The sequence below is a fragment of the Dendrobates tinctorius genome, unplaced genomic scaffold (genome assembly GCF_039654945.1).
Source record: "Dendrobates tinctorius isolate UK_male_01 unplaced genomic scaffold, ASM3965494v1 ptg000019l, whole genome shotgun sequence".
Classification (NCBI taxonomy): Eukaryota; Metazoa; Chordata; class Amphibia; order Anura; family Dendrobatidae; genus Dendrobates; species Dendrobates tinctorius.
Genome location: NW_027361687.1, coordinates 59,734,720 through 59,756,786, shown reverse-complemented (window position 1 = coordinate 59,756,786; position 22,067 = coordinate 59,734,720). Strand labels below are relative to the sequence as shown.

At 44.4% G+C, this 22,067-nt stretch overlaps 1 protein-coding gene across 1 annotated transcript in view; it reads left to right on the top strand.

Annotated features, from left to right (window-relative positions):
• Positions 1-22,067, top strand: part of PEAR1 (platelet endothelial aggregation receptor 1) — a 128,813-nt gene that overhangs the window by 84,886 nt on the left and 21,860 nt on the right. The window contains exons 5-10 of the mRNA XM_073567088.1: positions 14,826-14,918; positions 15,491-15,737; positions 15,816-15,939; positions 16,018-16,154; positions 20,624-20,836; positions 20,971-21,145. Coding sequence (XP_073423189.1) covers positions 14,826-14,918; positions 15,491-15,737; positions 15,816-15,939; positions 16,018-16,154; positions 20,624-20,836; positions 20,971-21,145 — 989 coding nt within the window. The remainder of the gene's footprint in view (positions 1-14,825; positions 14,919-15,490; positions 15,738-15,815; positions 15,940-16,017; positions 16,155-20,623; positions 20,837-20,970; positions 21,146-22,067) is intronic.

Below are 22,067 nucleotides of genomic sequence, written 5' to 3'. Positions count from 1 at the left end.
AGAAACCGAGAATTCGTTTAATCCTAAAGAACCCTAACGTTAGGTGCTTTCCAAGGCTCTACATCCTTCCTTCATCTTGCCATAACTCCACATTCTATATATAGATATGAGGGTAGACAGAAGGTCCATGTCTCGTGCTTCCACCATGAACATCCAAAAAGCAGTTGAGGTTCTATAAGACCAACTCATAGATTGGGAGCATCAATTGTGTAAGGTTTGAATTTGGATCCATGTTAGGTTCTTTCCAAGGCTCTTGCCATAACTCTGGGTTTGTCATATAGATCCGAAGTTAAGCAGAAGGTCCAGGTCTAGTGCTTCCACGATGACCATCCAAGAAGCAGTTGTTGGGGTTACTCAAAATTAACTTGTAGATCCTGAAGATCCTTTTCACCCTGTAGGGCCAGTATTTGGATCTTTGTTATATTTTTTTTTACCAAGTCTCTACATGAACCAGTAAATAACATCCTTCATCTTACTATAACTCTTCGTACTTCATGTATCTTGGAAGCATCTTAACATGGCAGAGACTCATACCAAAGCTCAAACTTTGTGCTTGGATCTGTAATCAGCAACGCTGCCAGTATCCTTTGGCCTGATCTGCATGGTCTACTGTATGGCCTAGTGAGGACATGAAATCCGTGTTGCTTCATGTGTGGATTGCGGTTCCACTATGATACATCTGGATTTGGAGGAACACAGAGCTGGAAAGTGATTACAATCTCCAACTAAATGATTCCAGATGGAGATATTAACCCTTACTTGGTCCAGCTAATTCTCAGGGAATGGGCTGTACATGAGGTGCATCTGCGCTAGTACTATATGGGGGGATACTCAGTCCATGAAAGGATGTATGGGGTACTGTTCATGCGTGTTACCTGCCATCAGAGTGTCATATGAATCCCAGAATTATGACAGTACAATGACACTGACACTTGGGGTACAGGATAATGACATTGATACTCGGGGTACAGGATAACAACACTGACACTTGGGGTACAGGATAATGACACTGACACTTGGGGTAAAGGATAATGACACTGATACTCGGGGTACAGGATAATGACACTGACACTTGGGGTACAGGATAATGACACTGACACTTGGGGTGCAGGATAATGACACTGACACTTGGGGTACAGGATAATGACACTGACACTTGGGATAGAATAATGATACTGACACTCGGGGTACAGGACAATGACACTGACACTTGGGGTACAGGATAATGACACTGACACTTGGGGTACAGGACAAGGACAGTGACACTTGGGGTACAGGATAATGATACTGACACTTGGGGTACAGGATAATGACACTAACACGTGGGGTACAGGATAATTATGCTAACACTTGGGGTACAGGATGAGGATACTGACACTTGGGGTACAGGATAATGGCACTGACACTTGGGGTACAGGATAATGACACTGACACTTGTTATAAAGGATAATGACACTGACACTTGGGGTACTGGATCATGACACTGATACTTGGGGTATAGGATAATGACACTGACACTTGGGGTACAGGATAATGACACTGACTCTTGCTGTTCAAGGTAATGTCACTGACACTTGGGGTACAGGATAACAACACTGACACTTGGGGTACAGGATAATGACACTGACACTTGGGGTACAGATTAATGATACTGACACTTGGGGTACAGGATAATGACACTGACACTTGGGGTACAGGATAATGGCACTGACACTTGGGGTACAGGATAATCATACTGACACTTGGGATACAGGACAAAGACACTGACATGTGGGGCACAGAATAATGACACTGACACTTGGGGTACTGAATAATGACACTGACACTTGGGGTACAAGATAATGACACTTGGGGTACAGGATAATGACACTGATACTTGGGGTACAGGATAATGACACTGACATGTGGGGCACAGAATAATGACACTGACACTTGGGGTACAGGATAATGGCACTGATACTTGGGGTACAGGATAATGACACTGACACTTGGGGTACAGGGTAATGACACTGACACTTGGGGTACAGGATAATTATACTGACACTTGGGGTACAGGATAATGATACTGACACTTGGGGTACAGGATAATAACACTGACACTTGGGGTACAGGATAATGGCACTGATACTTGGGGTACAGGATAATGACACTGACACTTGGGATACAGGACAAAGACACTGACATGTGGGGCACAGAATAATGACGCTGACACTTTGGGGTACTGAATAATGACACTGACACTTGGGGTACAAGATAATGACACTTGGGGTACAGGATAATGACACTGACACTTGGGGTACAGGATAATGGCACTGATACTTGGGGTACAGGATAATGACACTGACACTTGGGGTACAGGATAATGACACTGACACTTGGGGTACAGGATAATGATACTGACACTTGGGGTACAGGATAATGACACTGACACTTGGGGTACAGGATAATGATACTGACACTTGGGATACAGGACAAAGACACTGACATGTGGGGCACAGAATAATGACACTGACACTTGGGGTACTGAATAATGACACTGACACTTGGGGTACAAGATAATGACATTTGGGGTACAGGACAATGACACTGACATGTGGGGCACAGAATAATGACACTTGGGGTACAGGATAATGTCACTGACACTTGCTGTTCAAGATAATGACACTGACACTTGGGGTACAGGATAATGGCACTGATACTTGGGGTACAGGATAATGACACTGACACTTGGGGTACAGGGTAATGACACTGACACTTGGGGTACAGGATAATGATACTGACACTTGGGGTACAGGATAATGATACTGACACTTGGGGTACAGGATAATAACACTGACACTTGGGGTACAGGATAATGGCACTGATACTTGGGGTACAGGATAATGACACTGACACTTGGGGTACAGGATAATGACACTGACACTTGGGGTACAGGATAATGATACTGACACTTGGGGTACAGGATAATGACATTGATACTTGGGGTACAGGATAATGGCACTGATACTTGGGGTACAGGATAATGACACTGACACTTGGGGTACAGGATAATGATACTGACACTTGGGGTACAGGATAATGACACTGACACTTGGAGTACAGGATAATGGCACTGACACTTGGGGTACAGGATAATGACACTGACACTTGGGATACAGGACAAAGACACTGACATGTGGGGCACAGAATAATGACGCTGACACTTTGGGGTACTGAATAATGACACTGACACTTGGGGTACAAGATAATGACACTTGGGGTACAGGATAATGACACTGACACTTGGGGTACAGGATAATGACACTGACACTTGGGGTACAGGATAATGACGTGGACACTTGGGGTACAGGATAATGACACTGACACTTGGGGTACAGGATAATGACACTGACACTTGTTATAAAGGATAATGACACTGACACTTGGGGTACTGAATAATGACACTGACACTTGGGGTACTGAATAATGACACTGACACTTGGGGTACAAGATAATGACACTTGGGGTACAGGACAATGACACTGACATGTGGGGCACAGAATAATGACACTGACACTTGGGGTACTGAATAATGAGCGGCACTGCAGATGATCGTTCGTAGGTAACAATATCTGGGCAATTACCTGATGAACATGAAAACTGATGAAACCGGCTTGTATAAAAGCACTATAGATGTTTCCGTGTGGTGTAATATGTTAACATTTGGGGGGCCACACTTTTCATTTCGCCCAGATCCACACTTTGACAATCTGTGTTATCGGTGGCATTTCTTTCGTCTTTGGAAAGTAGTAGATCACATACCAGTTGTTATTTTAGGGAGGTGATATGAGATGAGGGACCAGATGTGAGCTCCTGCTCCCTCTTGTCTGCTGTCCCAGGCCTCTGTTCTTCTTATCTCCCTGGTGATAACTTTCACAAGCAGAGTCATGTGTTTTGGCTCTGTGCCTCTGTATCTGACGTTTCTATGGAGATCACTCGAAGGTCTCCATGTTGTTTTTGGCCTCGGTTACGGCAGTTCTCAGCTTGTCTTCTACCTCGTGATTGACTCCAGTCGTTCCAGTTGGGAATATGATTTGTTTTTCTAGGCAGTGGATAACACATCCCAGTTTACAGCCGGGGCTGACTAAGACAGGTCACTTGGTAGCAGGAGCTTCTTCATGCCTTCTTCTACAGATGTGGCCTGTGGGGGGGCGTGGGGAATGGGACAATGAAGTTTTGTCTTTTATCAAGTCCTGCATCCAAGGTCCACATAGTTCAGCATAGACCATCCTCCATGACAGTCTTTCCATAAAATATGAGCTGTATGGAAAATATATTCAACATATTTAGGCCAGGGGGTCATTCTGGAATCTGGAAAACTGACTAACTCTACGGTAGCCAAAATGGAGGCTAAATTGCCGCGTTGAGTGGCTACAATGGGATGGCTAAAAATTACATTCAGGCATGCTTTCTTTTAAGACCACTTCCTCCTTGTGCCTCTCATGTTTTTTTTTAGGCAGTGTCTTCAGTGTTCCATCCACACCTCTTTCTGGGTGGGTTTGGCAAAGACCAGATTTGCTAACTCCTGTGGAAATCTGGGTGGTCTCTCCTTTACTCAAGGTGCCTCCCAGACCCCAACATTTACAGATAAATGTATGCCTATACAGTGTGTATATATATATATATATATATATATATATATATATATCAGAGTATGTATGTCAGTGTCCAGCTCCAGCAATGAGACTCATGGGTCTTTCCCACCTGGTAATCAAGTACCTGCACGGACTGGATTAGGAGTAAATCCTTCAATAGGAGAACAAAAAAGGAAATCCAACAAGAACTCAGCAAACCAGGGTTGGAGTAAAATGATGCTTTTCTTTATTTCTTCAACAAGGTATAAAAACGACCCACAAGGATCAGGAACCAGAGTGATATGGCAGAAATAAGCGCAAATAGGACTACGCGTTTCGGCGGCCTAATCCGCCTTCTTCACGGTCCAAACCTAATCTGCTCCTTGTATGTGGAGCCATATAAAAGGCAATCCTGAATAAAATTAGTGCAATTGATTACAAACATGTGTGCAGAAAAAGGGTTTAACCAATTCGCTACTGAGGAGTAACTAATAGCATTGCTACAAAATAGACAACGGTCAAATTTTGTTAAAATGCAGATTGCACATTTTCTGTTAGTACAATAAACCTCATTTGAATCCAGAAATATAACTGAGTCCATCAGTTATTAGATATATGAAACGGAAATAGCTGTTGCAAAAACCAAAATTGTTATAAAGAAAAAAGGTTAACATTAATAGGGGTGCCCAAACTTTTACATATGACTGTATCTGAGAACAAGGAAGCGGAAAATATGAACATTCCTATCTTTAATCTGTCGAGTTATATTCTTACAGAACCGCAGATATCGCTGCTATCAAAAGGACTGGGTTTTTCACCTTGTAAAAAATTTGATCTTTATGACACTATAGTAGATATCAATAGATTTGCGCGTAACTTGAGTTCATTCCAGCAAGGAGGCTGTACAATCTACTTGTGATTCTGTTTTACCTGTTACCAATATTAATACTGATTGTTTGTATTTTTCTGACCAATGTACCATGCAAAATCTTAGACAACTGGATAGTGATAATAACATACTAAGTGAGGTTAATTTCAATAATGTCTTTAAAACATACAATACACAGTTTTATCCAATTAAATCCAGGCCACCTTCCTTAGATTTTTTTCAGGAAGCTATAGAGAATGAACTGGTTTCATTATATCACGCTGAGGGATCAGCTCGGGTTAAATACAACTTAAGTATAGCTGAGCACAGGGCGATCCGTGAGTTGAGGGCAAATGGTGACCTCCTTGTCACTTCGGCTGACAAGGGGGGCTATTGTGATCCTCAATTCGGGACTTTATAAAAAAATGAATCTTTCCAGTCTAGAAGATACTAGTGTTTATAATGAATTACTTTCTAATCCGACCTCCTTTTTCAATTTAAAATTATCCCAGCTGCTACAAGAGGGTGTTAATGAGGGTGCCATCTCTGAAAAAATACAAAAGTATATTTATTGTGATTCACCTATTATTCCAGTGTACCACTCACTTCCCAAGGTACATAAAGAAATCTTTCCCCCTCCTTTTAGACCAATAGTCTCAGGCATAGGTTCATTTAGTGAAAAACTGGGGGAATGGGTGGATGACTACCTTCAACCTTTGGTACCTTTGACACCAAGTTATTTGAGAGACACAAAAGTCACTGTTTCTGTATTAGAGAAAATTCAATGGCAGGCTGATTATTCTTGGCTCTCTTGTGATGTAGTAGGACTATATCCTTCTATCCCCCATCATGTTGCTATAAGCTGTGCTGAATACTATCTAAGTACAGCAAATATCCAGCTCATATTCAAACTTTCCTTTTGAAGGCCATACGATTCTTACTCATGCATAATTACTTTTCCTTTGATGAGAGGTATTTTCTCCAGATACAGGGTGTGAGCATGGGTGCGAAATTTTCTCCGTCCCTAGCGAACATCGTTATGTCCGTTTGGGAAGAAAAATATATTTATATTGAGGATAATCCCTTTAAGGACAACATTATATGGCTGGGACGCTATATTGATGACTTGATGTTTATCTGGAGGGGTGACGCCTTATCTTTGGATGAGTTTGCTGTTTATCTGAATAACAATGATTTCAATTTACGCTTTACTAGTTCTAGCGACTTGTGTTCCATCAATTTTCTGGATTTATTGTTATTTGGAGACAGCAGTGGAAGTAAAGTTACTGTGGCCCCTTATAGGAAACCCACGGCATGCAACAGCATTCTTATGGCAACTTCCAACCATCCCAAACATGTTATAAAAAATATTCCAGTAGGGGAACTTACTAGATTAAAAAGAAATAGCACATTGGATACGGATTTTGAGATGGAAGCTAATAAAACCTGCACTAACCTATTAAAAAGAGGATATTCTAAGTGGTCACTTAGCAGAGCTAGAGGAATTGTTAATAATATTGATAGAAGTTCACTTCTTCAGGAGAAAACTGAGAGACGTTCCATGAACTCATTTGACTCGAAGGTGGTATTTAGTACTAATTACAGCCCACAATATAATACCACAGTTAGCATTATAAAACGGTACTTGCCACTCTTAACGCAGGATGATGTTTTAAAAAATATTGTGAACAATCATAATGTGGCGTTTGTAGCTAAACGGGCACCTACCTTAGCGTCTTTATTGTCTCCTAGCATGTTTATTGATCTGAATAAGAAGTCCAATAATTGGTTAAAAACTATACAAACTGTGGGTTTCTTCAAATGTGGAGCTAATGTCTGCACCTGCTGTGGCTTTGCCAATAAATCAAAAGTTTTTTCTTCATTTTCTAATAATAAGGAGTTTAGTGTTGCATCTTTCATTAACTGCAACACTGAAAATGTGATCTATTTGATCAGCTGCAGCTCTTGTAGACTTCAGTATATTGGTTGTACTATGAATTCATTGAAAACCAGGATGAGAAAACACATATCCGATGCTAAAAATTTACCTTTGGTTGGAGCTTCAGTTGTTTCACGCCATTTCTCTAAAGTCCATAGTGGTAATTTATCTAGTTTTTCCTTCATGGGAATTGAACAAGTAAAAAACCCTCTTAGAGGGGGGGACTTACGCTGGAAGGTTCTAGCTAGAGAAAGCAAATGGATTTTTGAAATGGGTACAAGAACTCCTTTAGGATTTAATAGCCGTACAGATATTATTCTGCATTATTGAGGTTTCAGTGGAGCTTATTTCATTTATGCCAAATATATTATTTTATTTTTTTTTTGTATAACCTCTCCGCGTTGTTTATTCTTTTTATCATCCTATTATATATCATGTCATTACTTAGGACGTTTATTTGTATTTTGCATTACACAAGAAAAAGTTGTCTATTTTGTAGCAATGCTGTTAGTTAATCCTCAGTAGCGAATTGGTTAAACCCTTTTTCTGCAGATATGTTTGTAATCATTTGCACTAATTTTATTCAGGATTGCCTTTTATATGGCTCCACATACAAGGAGCAGATTAGGTTTGGACCGTGAAGAAGGCGGATTAGGCCACCGAAACGCGTAGTCCTATTTGCGCTTATTTCTGCCGTATCACTCTGGTTCCTGATCCTTGTGGGTCGTTTTTATACCTTGTTGAAGAAATAAAGAAAAGCATCATTTTACTCCAACCCTGGTTCGCTGAGTTCTTGCTGGATTTCCTTTTTGTTCATATATATATATATATATATATACACATACAGTGCTCAAAAAATAAAGGGAACACTTAAACAACAGAATATAACTCCAAGTAAATCAAACTTCTGTGAAATCAAGCTATCCACTTAGGAAGCAACACTGGTTGACAATCAATTTCACATGTTTTGTGCAAATGGAATAGACAACATATGGAAATTATTGGCAATTTTCAAGACCCCCTCAATAAAGGAGTGGTTCTGCAGGTGGGGACCACAGACCACATCTTAGTACCAATGCTTTCTGGCTGATGTTTTGGTCACATGAGATGGACTCTACAACCCACACAAGTGGTTCAGGTAGTGCAGCTCATCCAGGATGGCACATCAATGCGAGCTGTGGCAAGAAAGTTTGCTGTGTCTGTCAGCGTAGTGTCCAGAGGCGCTACTAGGAGACAGGCCAGTACACCAGGAGACATGGAGGGGGCCATAGAAGGGCAACAACCCAGCAGAAGGACCTCTACATCCGTCTTTGTGCAAGGAGGAACAGGAGGAGCACTGCCAGAGCCCTGAAAAATGACCTACAGCAGGCCACAAATGTGCATGTGTCTGCACAAACGGTTAGAAACCGACTCCATGAAGATGGTGTGAGTGCCCGACGTTCACAGATGGGGGTTGTGCTCACAGTCCAACACCGTTCAGGACGCATGGAATTTGCCACAGAACACCAGGATCGGCAAATTCACCACTGGCACCCTGTGCTCTTCACAGATGAAAGCAGGTTCACACTGAGCACATGTGAGAGAGTCTAGAGATGCCATGGAGAGCGATCTGCTGCCTGCAACATCCTTCAGCATGACCGGTTTGGCAGTGGGTCAGTAATGGTGTGGGGTGGCATTTCTTTAGAGGGCCACACAGTGTTGGGCTGTGAGCACAACCCCCATCTGTGGATGTCGCCCACTCAGAAAATCCTTATGGAGTCGATTTCTCATCGTTTGTGCAGACACATGCACATTTGTGGCCTGCTGGAGGTCATTTTGCAGGGCTATGGCAGTGTCCTCCTGTTCCTCCTTGCACAAAGGTGGAGGTAGCAGTCCTGCTGCTGGGTTGTTGCCCTCCTACGGCCCCCTCCACGTCTCCTGGTGTACTGGCCTGTCTCCTGGTAGTGCCTCCAGCCTCTGGACACTACGCTAACAGACAGCAAACCTTCTTGCCACAGCTCGCATTGATGTACCATCCTGGATGAGCTGCACTACCTGAGCCACTTGTGTGAGTTGTAGAGTCCGTCTCATGCTACCACGAGTGTGAAAGCACAACCAACATTCAAAAGTGACCAAAACATCAGCCAGAAAGCATTGGTACTGAGATGTGGTGTGTGGTCCCCACCTGCAGAACCACTCCTTTATTGAGGGTGTCTTGATAATTGCCAATAATTTCCATCTGTTGTCTATTCCATTTGCATAACAGCATGTGAAATTGATTGTCAATCAGTGTTGCTTCCTAAATGGACAGTTTGATTTCACAGAAGTTTGATTTACTTGGAGTTATATTCTGTTAAGAGTTCCCTTTATTTTTTGAGCAGTGTATATATGGATCAGGGATGAATTTGTTTTACTGTAAAGGGGGTGTCTTTATTTCAGCACCTAGACCCTCGTGTTGAGGTACATTCTCTGACATACCAGGTTCTATGAGATCACTCACCCAATTTAGACCCAACAATTGGTGGTTAATCCTGAATTTACTATAATCTGAAAACTGTTATTTCCCGCCTCCAGTAATACACACAAATTGGGCAGAGCTACCTAGTTGTGGGAGTGGTTTGTGCACAAACGCCATCATTTATGGCAAATTCATGACCAATTAATATGGGGGGGTGCTTATTTTCTATGTTGAACTACATAGCCCTACCGATCACTAAAAAAAGCATGTATTCTTAGCCAAACTGAGTGTTCACGTGTATAGCGGAGACTAAACGAAGTAGTATGATCACCTATGGTCTCTCAGCAGCTCGTTCAACTACTCGGCAGCTGTGACCTGGACTAAGACATGGAAATTGTCCTTGATATCCATAGCAACCAATCAGAGCCCAGTTCTCATTTTTCAAGCTGTTCTGGTGAAATCAGAAATGAGCTGTGATTGGTTGCTGTCACGAACAAAGACTCATGGATTGTAATTTCTGATAGTTAAGAGGACTATCTCCAAAAATGCACCTAGGGCTCCACAGACACAGCTTTGTAGGACGCCTGCCACCCACTGACATCAATAAATGCTTATGAGTGGACTGCCTGATCTTAGGGTCAAAATGGACTCCCCCTTGAAATATAACACATAGGTAACATAGCACTGTATATAGTTTTGAGAAGGAGTCGGCAGTAATTCTTCACATATGTGGATAGAAGATGCCGCTCCACCATCTGCTCCATATATGGATGGAGACGCTCCATGTTTATCAGTCCCCTTATTAAACTGTCTTAAGAAAATCCCAGACTGCCAGAAATGACTTATAGCCGGGGCCCTACACCTCCTGGAATCACTTCTACTGGGATATTACATTTTCACTTCTGAGATATTAAGCAGCATGACCCCTTTAATTTTTGAACATGGTTTGTTAAAAGATAGCGGAGGGGGTTAATGTACATCTACATGTCTATCATTGGTAAAGAGTAGATTAATCAAATGTTAAGAGCACCCCAGGCAGAAGTGCAGTATGCCCAGGGTAGAGCCTGACAAAGGAGGAAGACCTGATAAAGGGGGAGGAGCATGATACAGGAAGCAGAGGATAACACAGAAGGAGGAGTATTACCGTACACAGAGGTTGACAGGGAGAGGAGCATGACACAGGAAGCAGAGGATGACAGGAGGAGGAGCATGACACAGGAAGCAGAGGATGACAGGAGGAGGAGCATGACACAGGAAGCAGAGGATGACAGGAGGAGGAGCATGACACAGGAAGCAGAGGATGACAGGAGGAGGAGCATGACACAGGAAGCAGAGAATGACAGCGGGAGGAGCATGACACAGGAAGCAGAGGATGACAGGAGGAGGAGCATGACACAGGAAGCAGATTATTACTGGAGGAGGAACATGACACAGGAAGCAGAAGATGACAGGGGAGGAGCATGACACAGGAAGCAGAGGATGACGGGGAGGAGCATGACACAGGAAACAGAGGATGACACAGCGGAAGGAGCATGACACAGGAAGCAGAGGATGACAGGAGGAGGAGCATGACACAGGAAGCAGAGGATGACACAGCGGGAGGAGCATGACTCAGAAAGCAGAGGATGACAGGAGGAGGAGCATGACACAGGAAGCAGAGGATGACAGGAGGAGGAGCATGACAGGAAGCAGAGGATGACACAGCGGGAGGAGCATGACGCAGGAAGCAGAGGATGACAGAAGGATGATCATGGTACAAGGTGCAAATAAATGCGGTCAAAGGAGTGTAGGGAGGAGGACCCCCACAGAGTGTCCGGGCCGGAACCAAGGGGACCGCCATCTGAGTTCCTAAGGAAACAGTACCGGGGGACAGACGAGAGTGGACTGTTGAGAGTGACAGGACAGCAAGGGGAGGGGTGAGTATAAAAGGGGCAGGGAGCGCGCAGAGGAGGCAGTTGGTGATATGTCAGACACGGAGCAGGAGACTGAGGAGGCGTGAGAGAGCGGGAAGGACACTGACATTTCACAGAAGAGACCAGCAGCAGAGGGTAGATACGCAGTGGCCCTCAGGAAAGAGGCACCGAGCTTACCGACAGGGGACTGTCTCTTCACCCCAATCCTGGGTTACGATCTGCCCCCGGTCATCCTCGGCAGTTACCGCTGAACTCGAGCCCTCCATGGCCTGTCCGCTTCCTCTCCTGGCTGCTGCCATTCCCTTTCAGCCCGCGGTTGCGGACTGCCCGCTGCCACCCGCGGACGCTGCCAGTTCACGTCAGCCCGTGGTTGCGGCCTGTCTATCACTGCACACAGCCGCCTTCACCCCGCTGCAGTCGGCAGTTGGGGCCTGTTCCTCGTCAACAGAGACACTCTGCATACAGCCCCAGGCTGTGAGCGGGACCAGTAAACCGCCACTCTTGAGCACTACGACACAACCCTGCTTGGGGACAGGAGTCCCATTGAACTCACTAAAAAGCGCAACCCCGCTGTTACAACAGGGGGTTACTCGATCTCAGGACTCCATCAGGACCTGTTGTGCCCCATGAAGAGGAGTATGACAAAGGAGGAGGATGCATGACACAGGAAGAGGAGAATGACACAGAAAAAAGTGTAGTATGACACAGGAGGTGGAGTATGTATGACACAGGAGGAAGTGTATGACACAGGAGGAGTATTACACAGGAGGAGGAGTATGACACAGAAAAAAGAGTAGTATGACACAGGAGGCAGAGTATGTATGACACAGGAGACAGAGTATGATTCAGGAGGAACAGTATGACACAGGAGATGGAGAATGACACAGGAGGCGGAGTATGACACAGGAGGCGGAGTATGACACAGGAGACGGAGTATGACTCAGGAGGCGGAGTATGACACAGGAGACGGAGTATGACACAGGAGGCGGAGTATGACACAGGAGGCGGAGTATGACACAGGAGGCGGAGAATGACACAGGAGACGGAGAATGACACAGGAGACGGAGAATGACACAGGAGACGGAGAATGACACAGGAGACGGAGAATGACACAGGAGGTGGAGTATGACTCAGGAGGAGGCGGAGTATGTATGACACAGGAGGAAGTGTATGACACAGGAGGAGTATGACACAGGAAGAGGAGTATGACACAGAAAAAAGTGTAGTATGACACAGGAGGCGGAGTATGTATGACACAGGAGACAGAGTATGACACAGGAGGAACAGTATGACACAGGAGACGGAGAATGACACAGGAGGTGGAGTATGACACAGGAGGTGGAGTATGACTCAGGAGGAGGCAGAGTATGTATAACACAGGAGGAAGTGTATGACACAGGAGGAGTATTACACAGGAGGAGGAGTATGACACAGGAAGAGGAGTATGACACAGAAAAAAGTGTAGTATGACACAGGAGGCGGAGTATGTATGACACAGGAGACGGAGTATGACACAGGAGGTGGAGTATGACTCAGGAGGAGGCGGAGTATGTATGACACAGGAGGAAGTGTATGACACAGGAGTATTACACAGGAGGAGTATGACACATGAAGAGGAGTATGACAAAGGAGATGCATGACACAGGAAGAGGAGGAGTATGACAGATAAAAGTGTAGTATGACACAGGAGGCGGAGTATGTATGACACAGGAGACAGAGTATGATTCAGGAGGAACAGTATGACACAGGAGACGGAGAATGACACAGGAGACGGAGAATGACACAGGAGGTGGAGTATGACTCAGGAGGAGGCAGAGTATGTATGACACAGGAGGAGTATGACGACACAGGAAGAGGAGTATGACACAAAAAAAAAGTGTAGTATGACACAGGAGGCGGAGTATGTATGACACAGGAGGAGTATTACACAGGAGGAGGAGTATGACACATGAAGAGGAGTATGACAAAGGAGATGCATGACACAGGAAGAGGAGGAGTATGACAGAAAAAAGTGTAGTATGACACAGGAGGCGGAGTATGTATGACACAGGAGACAGAGTATGATTCAGGAGGAACAGTATGACACAGGAGACGGAGAATAACACAGGAGACGGAGAATGACACAGGAGACGGAGAATGACACAGGAGGTGGAGTATGACACAGGAGGCGGAGTATGACACAGGAGGAGGCAGAGTATGTATAACACAGGAGGAGTATTACACGGGAGGAGGAGTATGACACAGGAAGAGGAGTATGACACAGAAAAAAGTGTAGTATGACACAGGAGGCGGAGTATGTATGACACAGGAGACGGAGTATGACACAGGAGGTGGAGTATGACTCAGGAGGAGGCGGAGTATGTATGACACAGGAGGAAGTGTATGACACAGGAGGAGTATTACACAGGAGGAGTATGACACATGAAGAGGAGTATGACAAAGGAGATGCATGACACAGGAAGAGGAGGAGTATGACAGAAAAAAGTGTAGTATGACACAGGAGGTGGAGTATGTATGACACAGGAGACAGAGTATGATTCAGGAGGAACAGTATGACACAGGAGACGGAGAATGACACAGGAGACGGAGAATGACACAGGAGGTGGAGTATGACTCAGGAGGAGGCAGAGTATGTATGACACAGGAGGAAGTGTATGACACAGGAAGAGTATTACGACACAGGAAGAGGAGTATGACACAGAAAAAAGTGTAGTATGACACAGGAGGCGGAGTATGTATGACACAGGAGGAAGTGTATGACACAGGAGGAGTATTACACAGGAGGAGGAGTATGACACATGAAGAGGAGTATGACAAAGGAGGATGCATGACACAGGAAGAGGAGGAGTATGACACAGAAAAAAGTGTAGTATGACACAGGAGGCGGAGTATGGTTGCCTTATTTTCATCCGTCTTGCAGGTTTCTAGGATTACCAGGAAGGGGCCACATATTATGGGTCAAATGTCCTGGTCACTTCGCCCTGAACCACACCCACTCTTCCATTCATTATTGTGCCATCTCTTGGTCTGATGAGGACGTATCTTCTATTTGCAGCACATTGCAGCAGGGAATGTGTTCATGGCAGGTGTGAAGCCCCAAACCAGTGCCAGTGTGAGCCAGGCTGGCGAGGACGAGACTGCTCCAGTGGTAAGTCGCAATTTACAGTCCCCATAACGTGCACATTTTGCATAAGATGTGCTGTTTCTTTTCAACCCCCAGAAGACAGCTGCCCATTGTGGCCAGTAGGGGGCGATATGCATGTGGTCATATTCAGCAGTTTAGCTCTCTCCCCCTAGTGGTGAGAATGGGTACATGGGATTCTCAGAGAGCACAGGACTGGGGTTTTATACAAGTTAATTGCAAATTATTGAAATTTTCCAAATTCCCGTCGGCCCTGATAGTCTTCAGTGTAACTCTGTACATGTTCTCAGTGAGTGAAGAAGCCGCGGCCAGGGAAAGATGTCCCTCGCTGAATATTCCCAGGCAAAGATGTCCCTCAGGGTCTTTTATTTTTTTATACTGCAAAAATACTGATTTGGCATAGAAAATAACTACAATCCTGTAATTAGAAGCATCTGGTACACCAGGGCATTATGGGATAAAACAGAATGTGCCCCCTTCCCCACCCTGTACTGGGAAATAACCAGTACATTGTGGGTTTTTTTGTAAGAGTCCGTTGTCTGGATTAAACCTTTATTACACTGTTGTTCTCATTGCAGCCTGTGACCCTCACTTGTGGGGACCAAGGTGCAACAATTCGTGCAACTGCCAGAACAATGGGATGTGTGACCCCGTTTTGGGATCCTGCATCTGCCCTCCGGGGTACAAGGATTCCTTATGTGAAATGCCCTGTGATTCTGGCACTTATGGTGTCAACTGCTTACTAGACTGCCAGTGTATGAACGGCGCCAACTGCGAACCTCAAAACGGGACTTGTATTTGTCCAGAAGGATTTACGGGACCATAGTGAGTATTGCTCTCTGTCCGCTGTGGTAGCACAAGTCCCAGCATGAGTTGAACAATATTTTTCTTCTCTTTTTCCAGCTGTGAAATTAGATGTAAAGAAGTTCAGCCGTCAAAGTACCAGTGCCCAGAGTTTTGCCCGTGCCAGAGCGGAGGCATCTGTAACCAGAGCAGCGGAGAGTGTAGCTGCCCCCCAGGATGGATGGTTAGACCCTGTGATCATCCATTACCTTCATAGCGGCGCCATATTCCAGACAAGACTTTCATTGTATTTTCTCTATAGGGTCCAATGTGCTCCATCCCGTGCCCACCTGGATACTTTGGACCTGGATGTAAACAGAGGTGTCCTTGTCATAACGGTGGGCAATGTGATCCAGAGAACGGACAATGTCACTGCTCCCTAGGGTACACAGGAGAGGGGTAAGTGGAAATGCCCCCTATATACAAGAAAATAACTACTATAATACTTCCCCTATATTCAAGAATATACGGTAACTACTATACTACTGCCCCTATGTACAAGAATATAATTACTATACTACTGTCCCTATGTGCAAGAATATAACTATTATAATACTCCTCCTATGTACAAGAATATAACTACTATAATACTGCTCCTATGTACAAGAATATAACTACTATAATACTGCTCCTATATACAAGAATATAACTACTATAATACTGCCCCCTATGTACAAGAATATAACTACTATAATACTGCTCCTATATACAAGAATATAACTACTATAATACTGCCCCCTATGTACAAGAATATAACTACTATAATACTGCTCCTATATACAAGAATATAACTACTATAACACTGCCCCCTATGTACAAGAATATAACTACTATAATACTGCTCCTATGTAACAAGAATATAACTACTATAATACTGCTCCTATGTACAAGAATATTACTACTATAATACTGCTCCTATATACAAGAATATAACTACTATAATACTGCTCCCTATGTATGTAGTGAAACCTCCACCAGGGGGAGCTGGTGAGGGAAGAGAGGTTACACACTAAGTAGCGAACACTAAGCAATAGCACAAGTGGAACAGGAAACGAGAGAGAATGGTCAGACGAACCAAGTCAGAAACTAGCAGGAGCAGACGTACCAGAAGGAGCAGCAATACACAGTCAAAATACCAAGCCGAGGGTCAGAAAGCCAAAACATGAGCACAGGGTCCAGAAACGTGAGGCGAAATACGTGGTCAGGGTACAAGCCGGGAAGTCAAATGCCAGAGAGGAAACGTAGGAGCAGAGACGAATACCAAGAAATGGGGTCAGAGATCAGTCCGGGTCATACACGTGGATACTAGTCAGAGGCAGGAGGATCACCAAGGTACAAGGGTCAGAGGCTCTAAACTGGAAGCTAGAACTATCACTAACACTGGTCAGCAGGCAGTGAGAGACTGAAATAGCCCAGCCAGCTCCAGAACGAGGCTGAGGAGCTTAACCCCCGCATGACCAGTCCAGAGTGAAGACAGCAGAAAATAATCTCCGGACTGGACCATGACAATGTACAAGAATATAACTACTATAATACTGCCCCTATGTAAAAGAATATAACTACTATAATGCTGCTCTTATATACAAGAATATAAGTACTAAAATACTGCCCCTATGTACACGAATATAACTACTATAATACTGCTCCTATGTTCAAGAATATAGCTGCCATGATACTCCCCTATGGATAAGAATATAACTACTATAATACTGGCCCTTTTGTACAAGAATATAACTACTATAATACTGCACCTATGTACAAGAATATAGCTACTATAATACTGGCCCTTTTGTACAAGAATGTAACTGCCATGATACTCCCCTATGTACAAGAATATAACTATTATAATACTGCCTCTATGTACAAGAATATAACTACTATAATACTGCCCCCTATGTACAAGGATATAACTACTATAATACTGCTCTGTATGTACAAGAATATAACTACTATAATACTGCCCCTATGTACAAGAATATAACTACTATAATACTACTCCTATGTACAAGAATATAACTACTATAATACTGCCCTTTATGTACAAGAATATAACTACTATAATACTGCCCCCTATATACAAGAATATAGCTACTATAATACTGCCCTCTATGTACAAGAATATAACTACTATAATACTGCTCCTATGTACAAGAATATAGGAAGTGTACTGGGCCGTTTCTCGTCGGCGCCAGCAGGAAGCCCAGCAGGAAGTGGCCGACGAGAAACGGCCCAGTACGTTCTCGCGCAATCAACGATAACCAGCCGGTCGGAGGTAAGTGTCACACTTAGCGATATCGCTAGCAATATCGCTGCTGCGTCACAAAATCGGTGACGCTTAAGCGAGATCGCTAGCGATCTAGCTTAGTGTGACGGGGCCATTAAAGAAGAACTTACAGGTCTGTGCGACGCGTGGACATGGGCGGGAGGACTTCTTCATCGCCGCGTCTGACAGGTAAGTAACAACCGCCGACCGCTGCTGCATCGCTAGTGAGATCTGCCCTTTTGGCAGCTCACTAGCGACCATTTAACGATGCACCAGCGATCCTGACCGGGTCGTATCGTGGTCGGGATCGCTGGTGCATCGCTAAATGTGACGGTACCTTAAGAGTCTCTTCTGTCCTCCACTCATTACCTGTAGTAATGGCACCTGTTTGAACTTGTTATCAGTATAAAAAGACACCTGTCCACAACCTCAAACAGTCTGACTCCAAACTCCACTATGGTGAAGACCAATGAGCTGTCGAAGGACACCAGAAACAAAACTGTAGCCCTGCACCACGCTGGGAAAACTGAATCTGCAATAGGCAAGCAGCTTGGTGTGATGAAATCAACTGTGGGAGCAATAATAAGAAAATGGAAGACATACAAGACCACTGATAATCTCCCTCGATCTGGAGCTCCACGCAAGATCTCAATCTCACCCTGTGGGGTCAAAATGATCACAAAAGCGGTGAGCAAAAATCCCAGAACCACACTGGAGGGACTTAGTGAATGACCTGCATAGAACTGGGACCACCGTAACAAAGGCTACCATCAGTAAATCACTACGCCACCAGGGACTCCGATCCTGCAGTGCCAGATGTGTCCCCCTGCTTAAGCCAGTACATGTCCGGGCCCGTCAGAAGTTTTCTAGAGAGCATTTGGATTATCCAGAAGAGTATTGGGAGAATGTCATATGGTCTGATGAAGCAAAGTAGAACTGTTTGGTAAAAACAAAACTCATCGTGTTTGGAGGAGACAGAATGCTGAGTTGCATCCAAAGAACACCATACCTACTGTGAAGCATTGGGTGACAACATCATGCTTTGGGGCTGTTTCTCTGCAAAGGGACCAGGTCGACTGATCCGTGTACATGAAAGAATGAATGGGGCCATGTATTGTGATATTTTGAGTCCAAACCTCCTTCCATTAGCAAGGGCATTGAAGATAAAACATGGATGGGTCTTTCTGCATGATAATGATCTCAAGCACACCGCCAGGGCAAAGGAGTGACTTCGTAAGAAGCATATGAAGGTCTTGGAGTGGCCTAGCCAGTCTCCAGATCTGAACCCCATGGAAAACCTTTGGAGGGATTTGAAAGTCCGTGTCGCCCAGCGACAGACCCAAAACATCACTGCTCTAGAGGAGATCTGCATGGAGGAATGGGCAAACGTACCATAACAGTGTGTGCCAACCTTGTGAAGACTTACAGAAAACGTTTAATAAATAAATAATCTTTATTTTTATATAGCGCTAACATATTCCGCAGCGATTTATAGTTTACACACATTATCATCACTGTCCCCTATGGGGCTCACAATCTAAATTCCCTATCAGTATGTCTTTAGAATGTGGGAGGAAACCGGAGTACCCGGAGGAAACCCACGCAAACAAGGGGAGAACATACAAACTCCTTGCAGATGTCGGCCTTGGTGGGATTCGAACCCAGGACCCCAGCACCACCGTGCTGCCCCAACTTTTCACCCCTGTCATTGCCAACAAAGAATATATAACAAAATACTGAGAGGAACTTTTATTAATGACCAAATACATATTTTCCACCAGAATTTGCAAAATAAATCTTGCCAAATCAGACAAGGTGATTTTCTGGATTTGTTTTCTCGTTTTGACTCTCACAGTTGTGGTCTACCTATGATGTCAGTTACAGGCCTCTCATTTTTAAGTGGGAGAACTTGCACAATTGGTGGCTGACTAAATACTTTTTTCCCCACTGTAACTATTATAATATTGCCCCCTAAGTACAAGATTATAAATCCTACTCGCAGATTGATAGTCTCTCCCTCGTCTGTGAGGCCCTGTAGATCCACATATTATTTGGCACTATCAGACGATTTGTTTTTAGGATGTCTATGAGGAATTGCTGAAATGTGAAAGATATTTGTGCTTTTTATTCCAAAATGGAAAATCTGATCCGCAGCAGGGTCAGGGGTCAGCAGCTGCAGTGTGTCCCCTTGGCGCACACAATGTGACAATGCAGTAACCTGGCCGCGTAGTTAACGGCCTCAGTATCAGCTTTGTGGCTGTTATAACCTTTGTCTTGGGGTCACTGTTTATATCGTCTGGGGGTCCCTGGGTCATTTTGTGCAGTGTCTCACCAGATGTTTAAAATTTCTTGAAGGACCCTTAACACTTCTAGTAAAAATAAGTCACTGGATACATATGGTGATTATTGCTCTCTGCTATCTGAAAATTTCTTTTGTTAAAGACTTTATCTCACAGAAATGATATATTAAGGTATATAATAAGGTATATTATTAAGGTACAGAACATTTCAGTATGCAATAGGTATGCCATTGGTAGGGGTAATTGCCCTTTGATTAAAGGGCAACACCACCTAAAAAATAAAAAAATAAAAATTGCCTCCTCAGCTGCCTGGAGGAATGTGCTATCGGAAAGTTTGGCAGGGACTGTAAAGAGACGTGCGACTGCGTCAATGCCATCCGCTGCTACCATGTTGATGGGGCCTGTTTATGTGAAGCCGGCTTCCTGGGGGCCAAATGTGAGGAAAGGATGTGCTCAGATACCAGCTACGGCCTACAATGCCACTTGCCATGCCAGTGTGATGCCCAGCATACCAAGAGGTGAGTTAAAGGGGACCTGACATCCTATTTGACCCAATGACATAAATAGTGTACTGCCCCTTCAAATAATGATGGCCATTCAAAAACTTTCCAAAATCTTGTGCATTGTAACTCTATTAATCTGTGACTTACAGCTGCCACCCAATGACCGGTGAGTGCACATGTAAGAAAGGCTGGGCCGGCCTGACGTGCAATGAGACCTGCCCCCAAGGCTATTACGGAAATAACTGTCAGGAGCCATGCTTGTGCCTCAATGGTGGGTCCTGTGACAGCGAGACAGGGCAGTGCCACTGTGCTCTGGGCTTTACGGTACGTCATGTTCACAACACTACACATTGTTTTCAACCAAGGGAAAAAGGAATGGGTGTGTTGAACGTCAACATGCCCCATCCCTTATTCTTAAAGTGGCGATGAGCTTTCTAGGTGTGTCTTGTAGCTGCTTATTCCCTTTCCCAAGCGGAGCTATATAGTGGCTGAATGAGCATCCTATTTCTATGTAAGGTGTGTGGGCCCTCATTTAATGAGGGAGTACATCCACTTTAAAGAAGGGTACAGCCCCTTTAAAGAATTAAGGCCCAGTTCTTGCTTAGACCTCTACTTTAGACTCTACCCTAAAGCACAAGCCCCTATCACTGACATTTGTGCTGATGACCTGGCCTCCCACTTCACAGAAAAAATAGATAATATCCGTCAGGAAATCTGCTCCCAACCACCAAGTGCTTTGACTCCCATCCCTTCCTGCATCTCCCCTGGCTCACTTTCCACATTTGATCCCATCACAGAAGAAGTCTCCAGACTCCTCTCTTCTTCTCGTCCGACCACATGCACTACCAACCCCATTCCCTCACATCTCCTCCAGTCTCTCCAGTCGTCACAACTCACCTAACTGCAATCTTTAATCTCTCCCTCTCCTCGGGCATTTTCCCATCCTCCTTCAAACATGCCATCGTTGCTCCATTACTAAAGAAACCCGCTCTCGACCCATCCTGCACAAACAACTACAGACCAGTCTCCAATCTCCCCTTCATCTCTAAACTTTTGGAGTCACTCACTCCCTTCTAGACCCTTCACAGTCCAGCTTCCGCCCCCTACATTCAACTGAAACTGCACTCATCAAAGTGACCAATGACCTTCTGACAGCAAAACGTAACGGTGACCACTCTCTGTTCATTCTTCTTGACCTATCTGCAGCTTTCGACATTGTTGACCACCATCTCCTACTCTCTAGGCT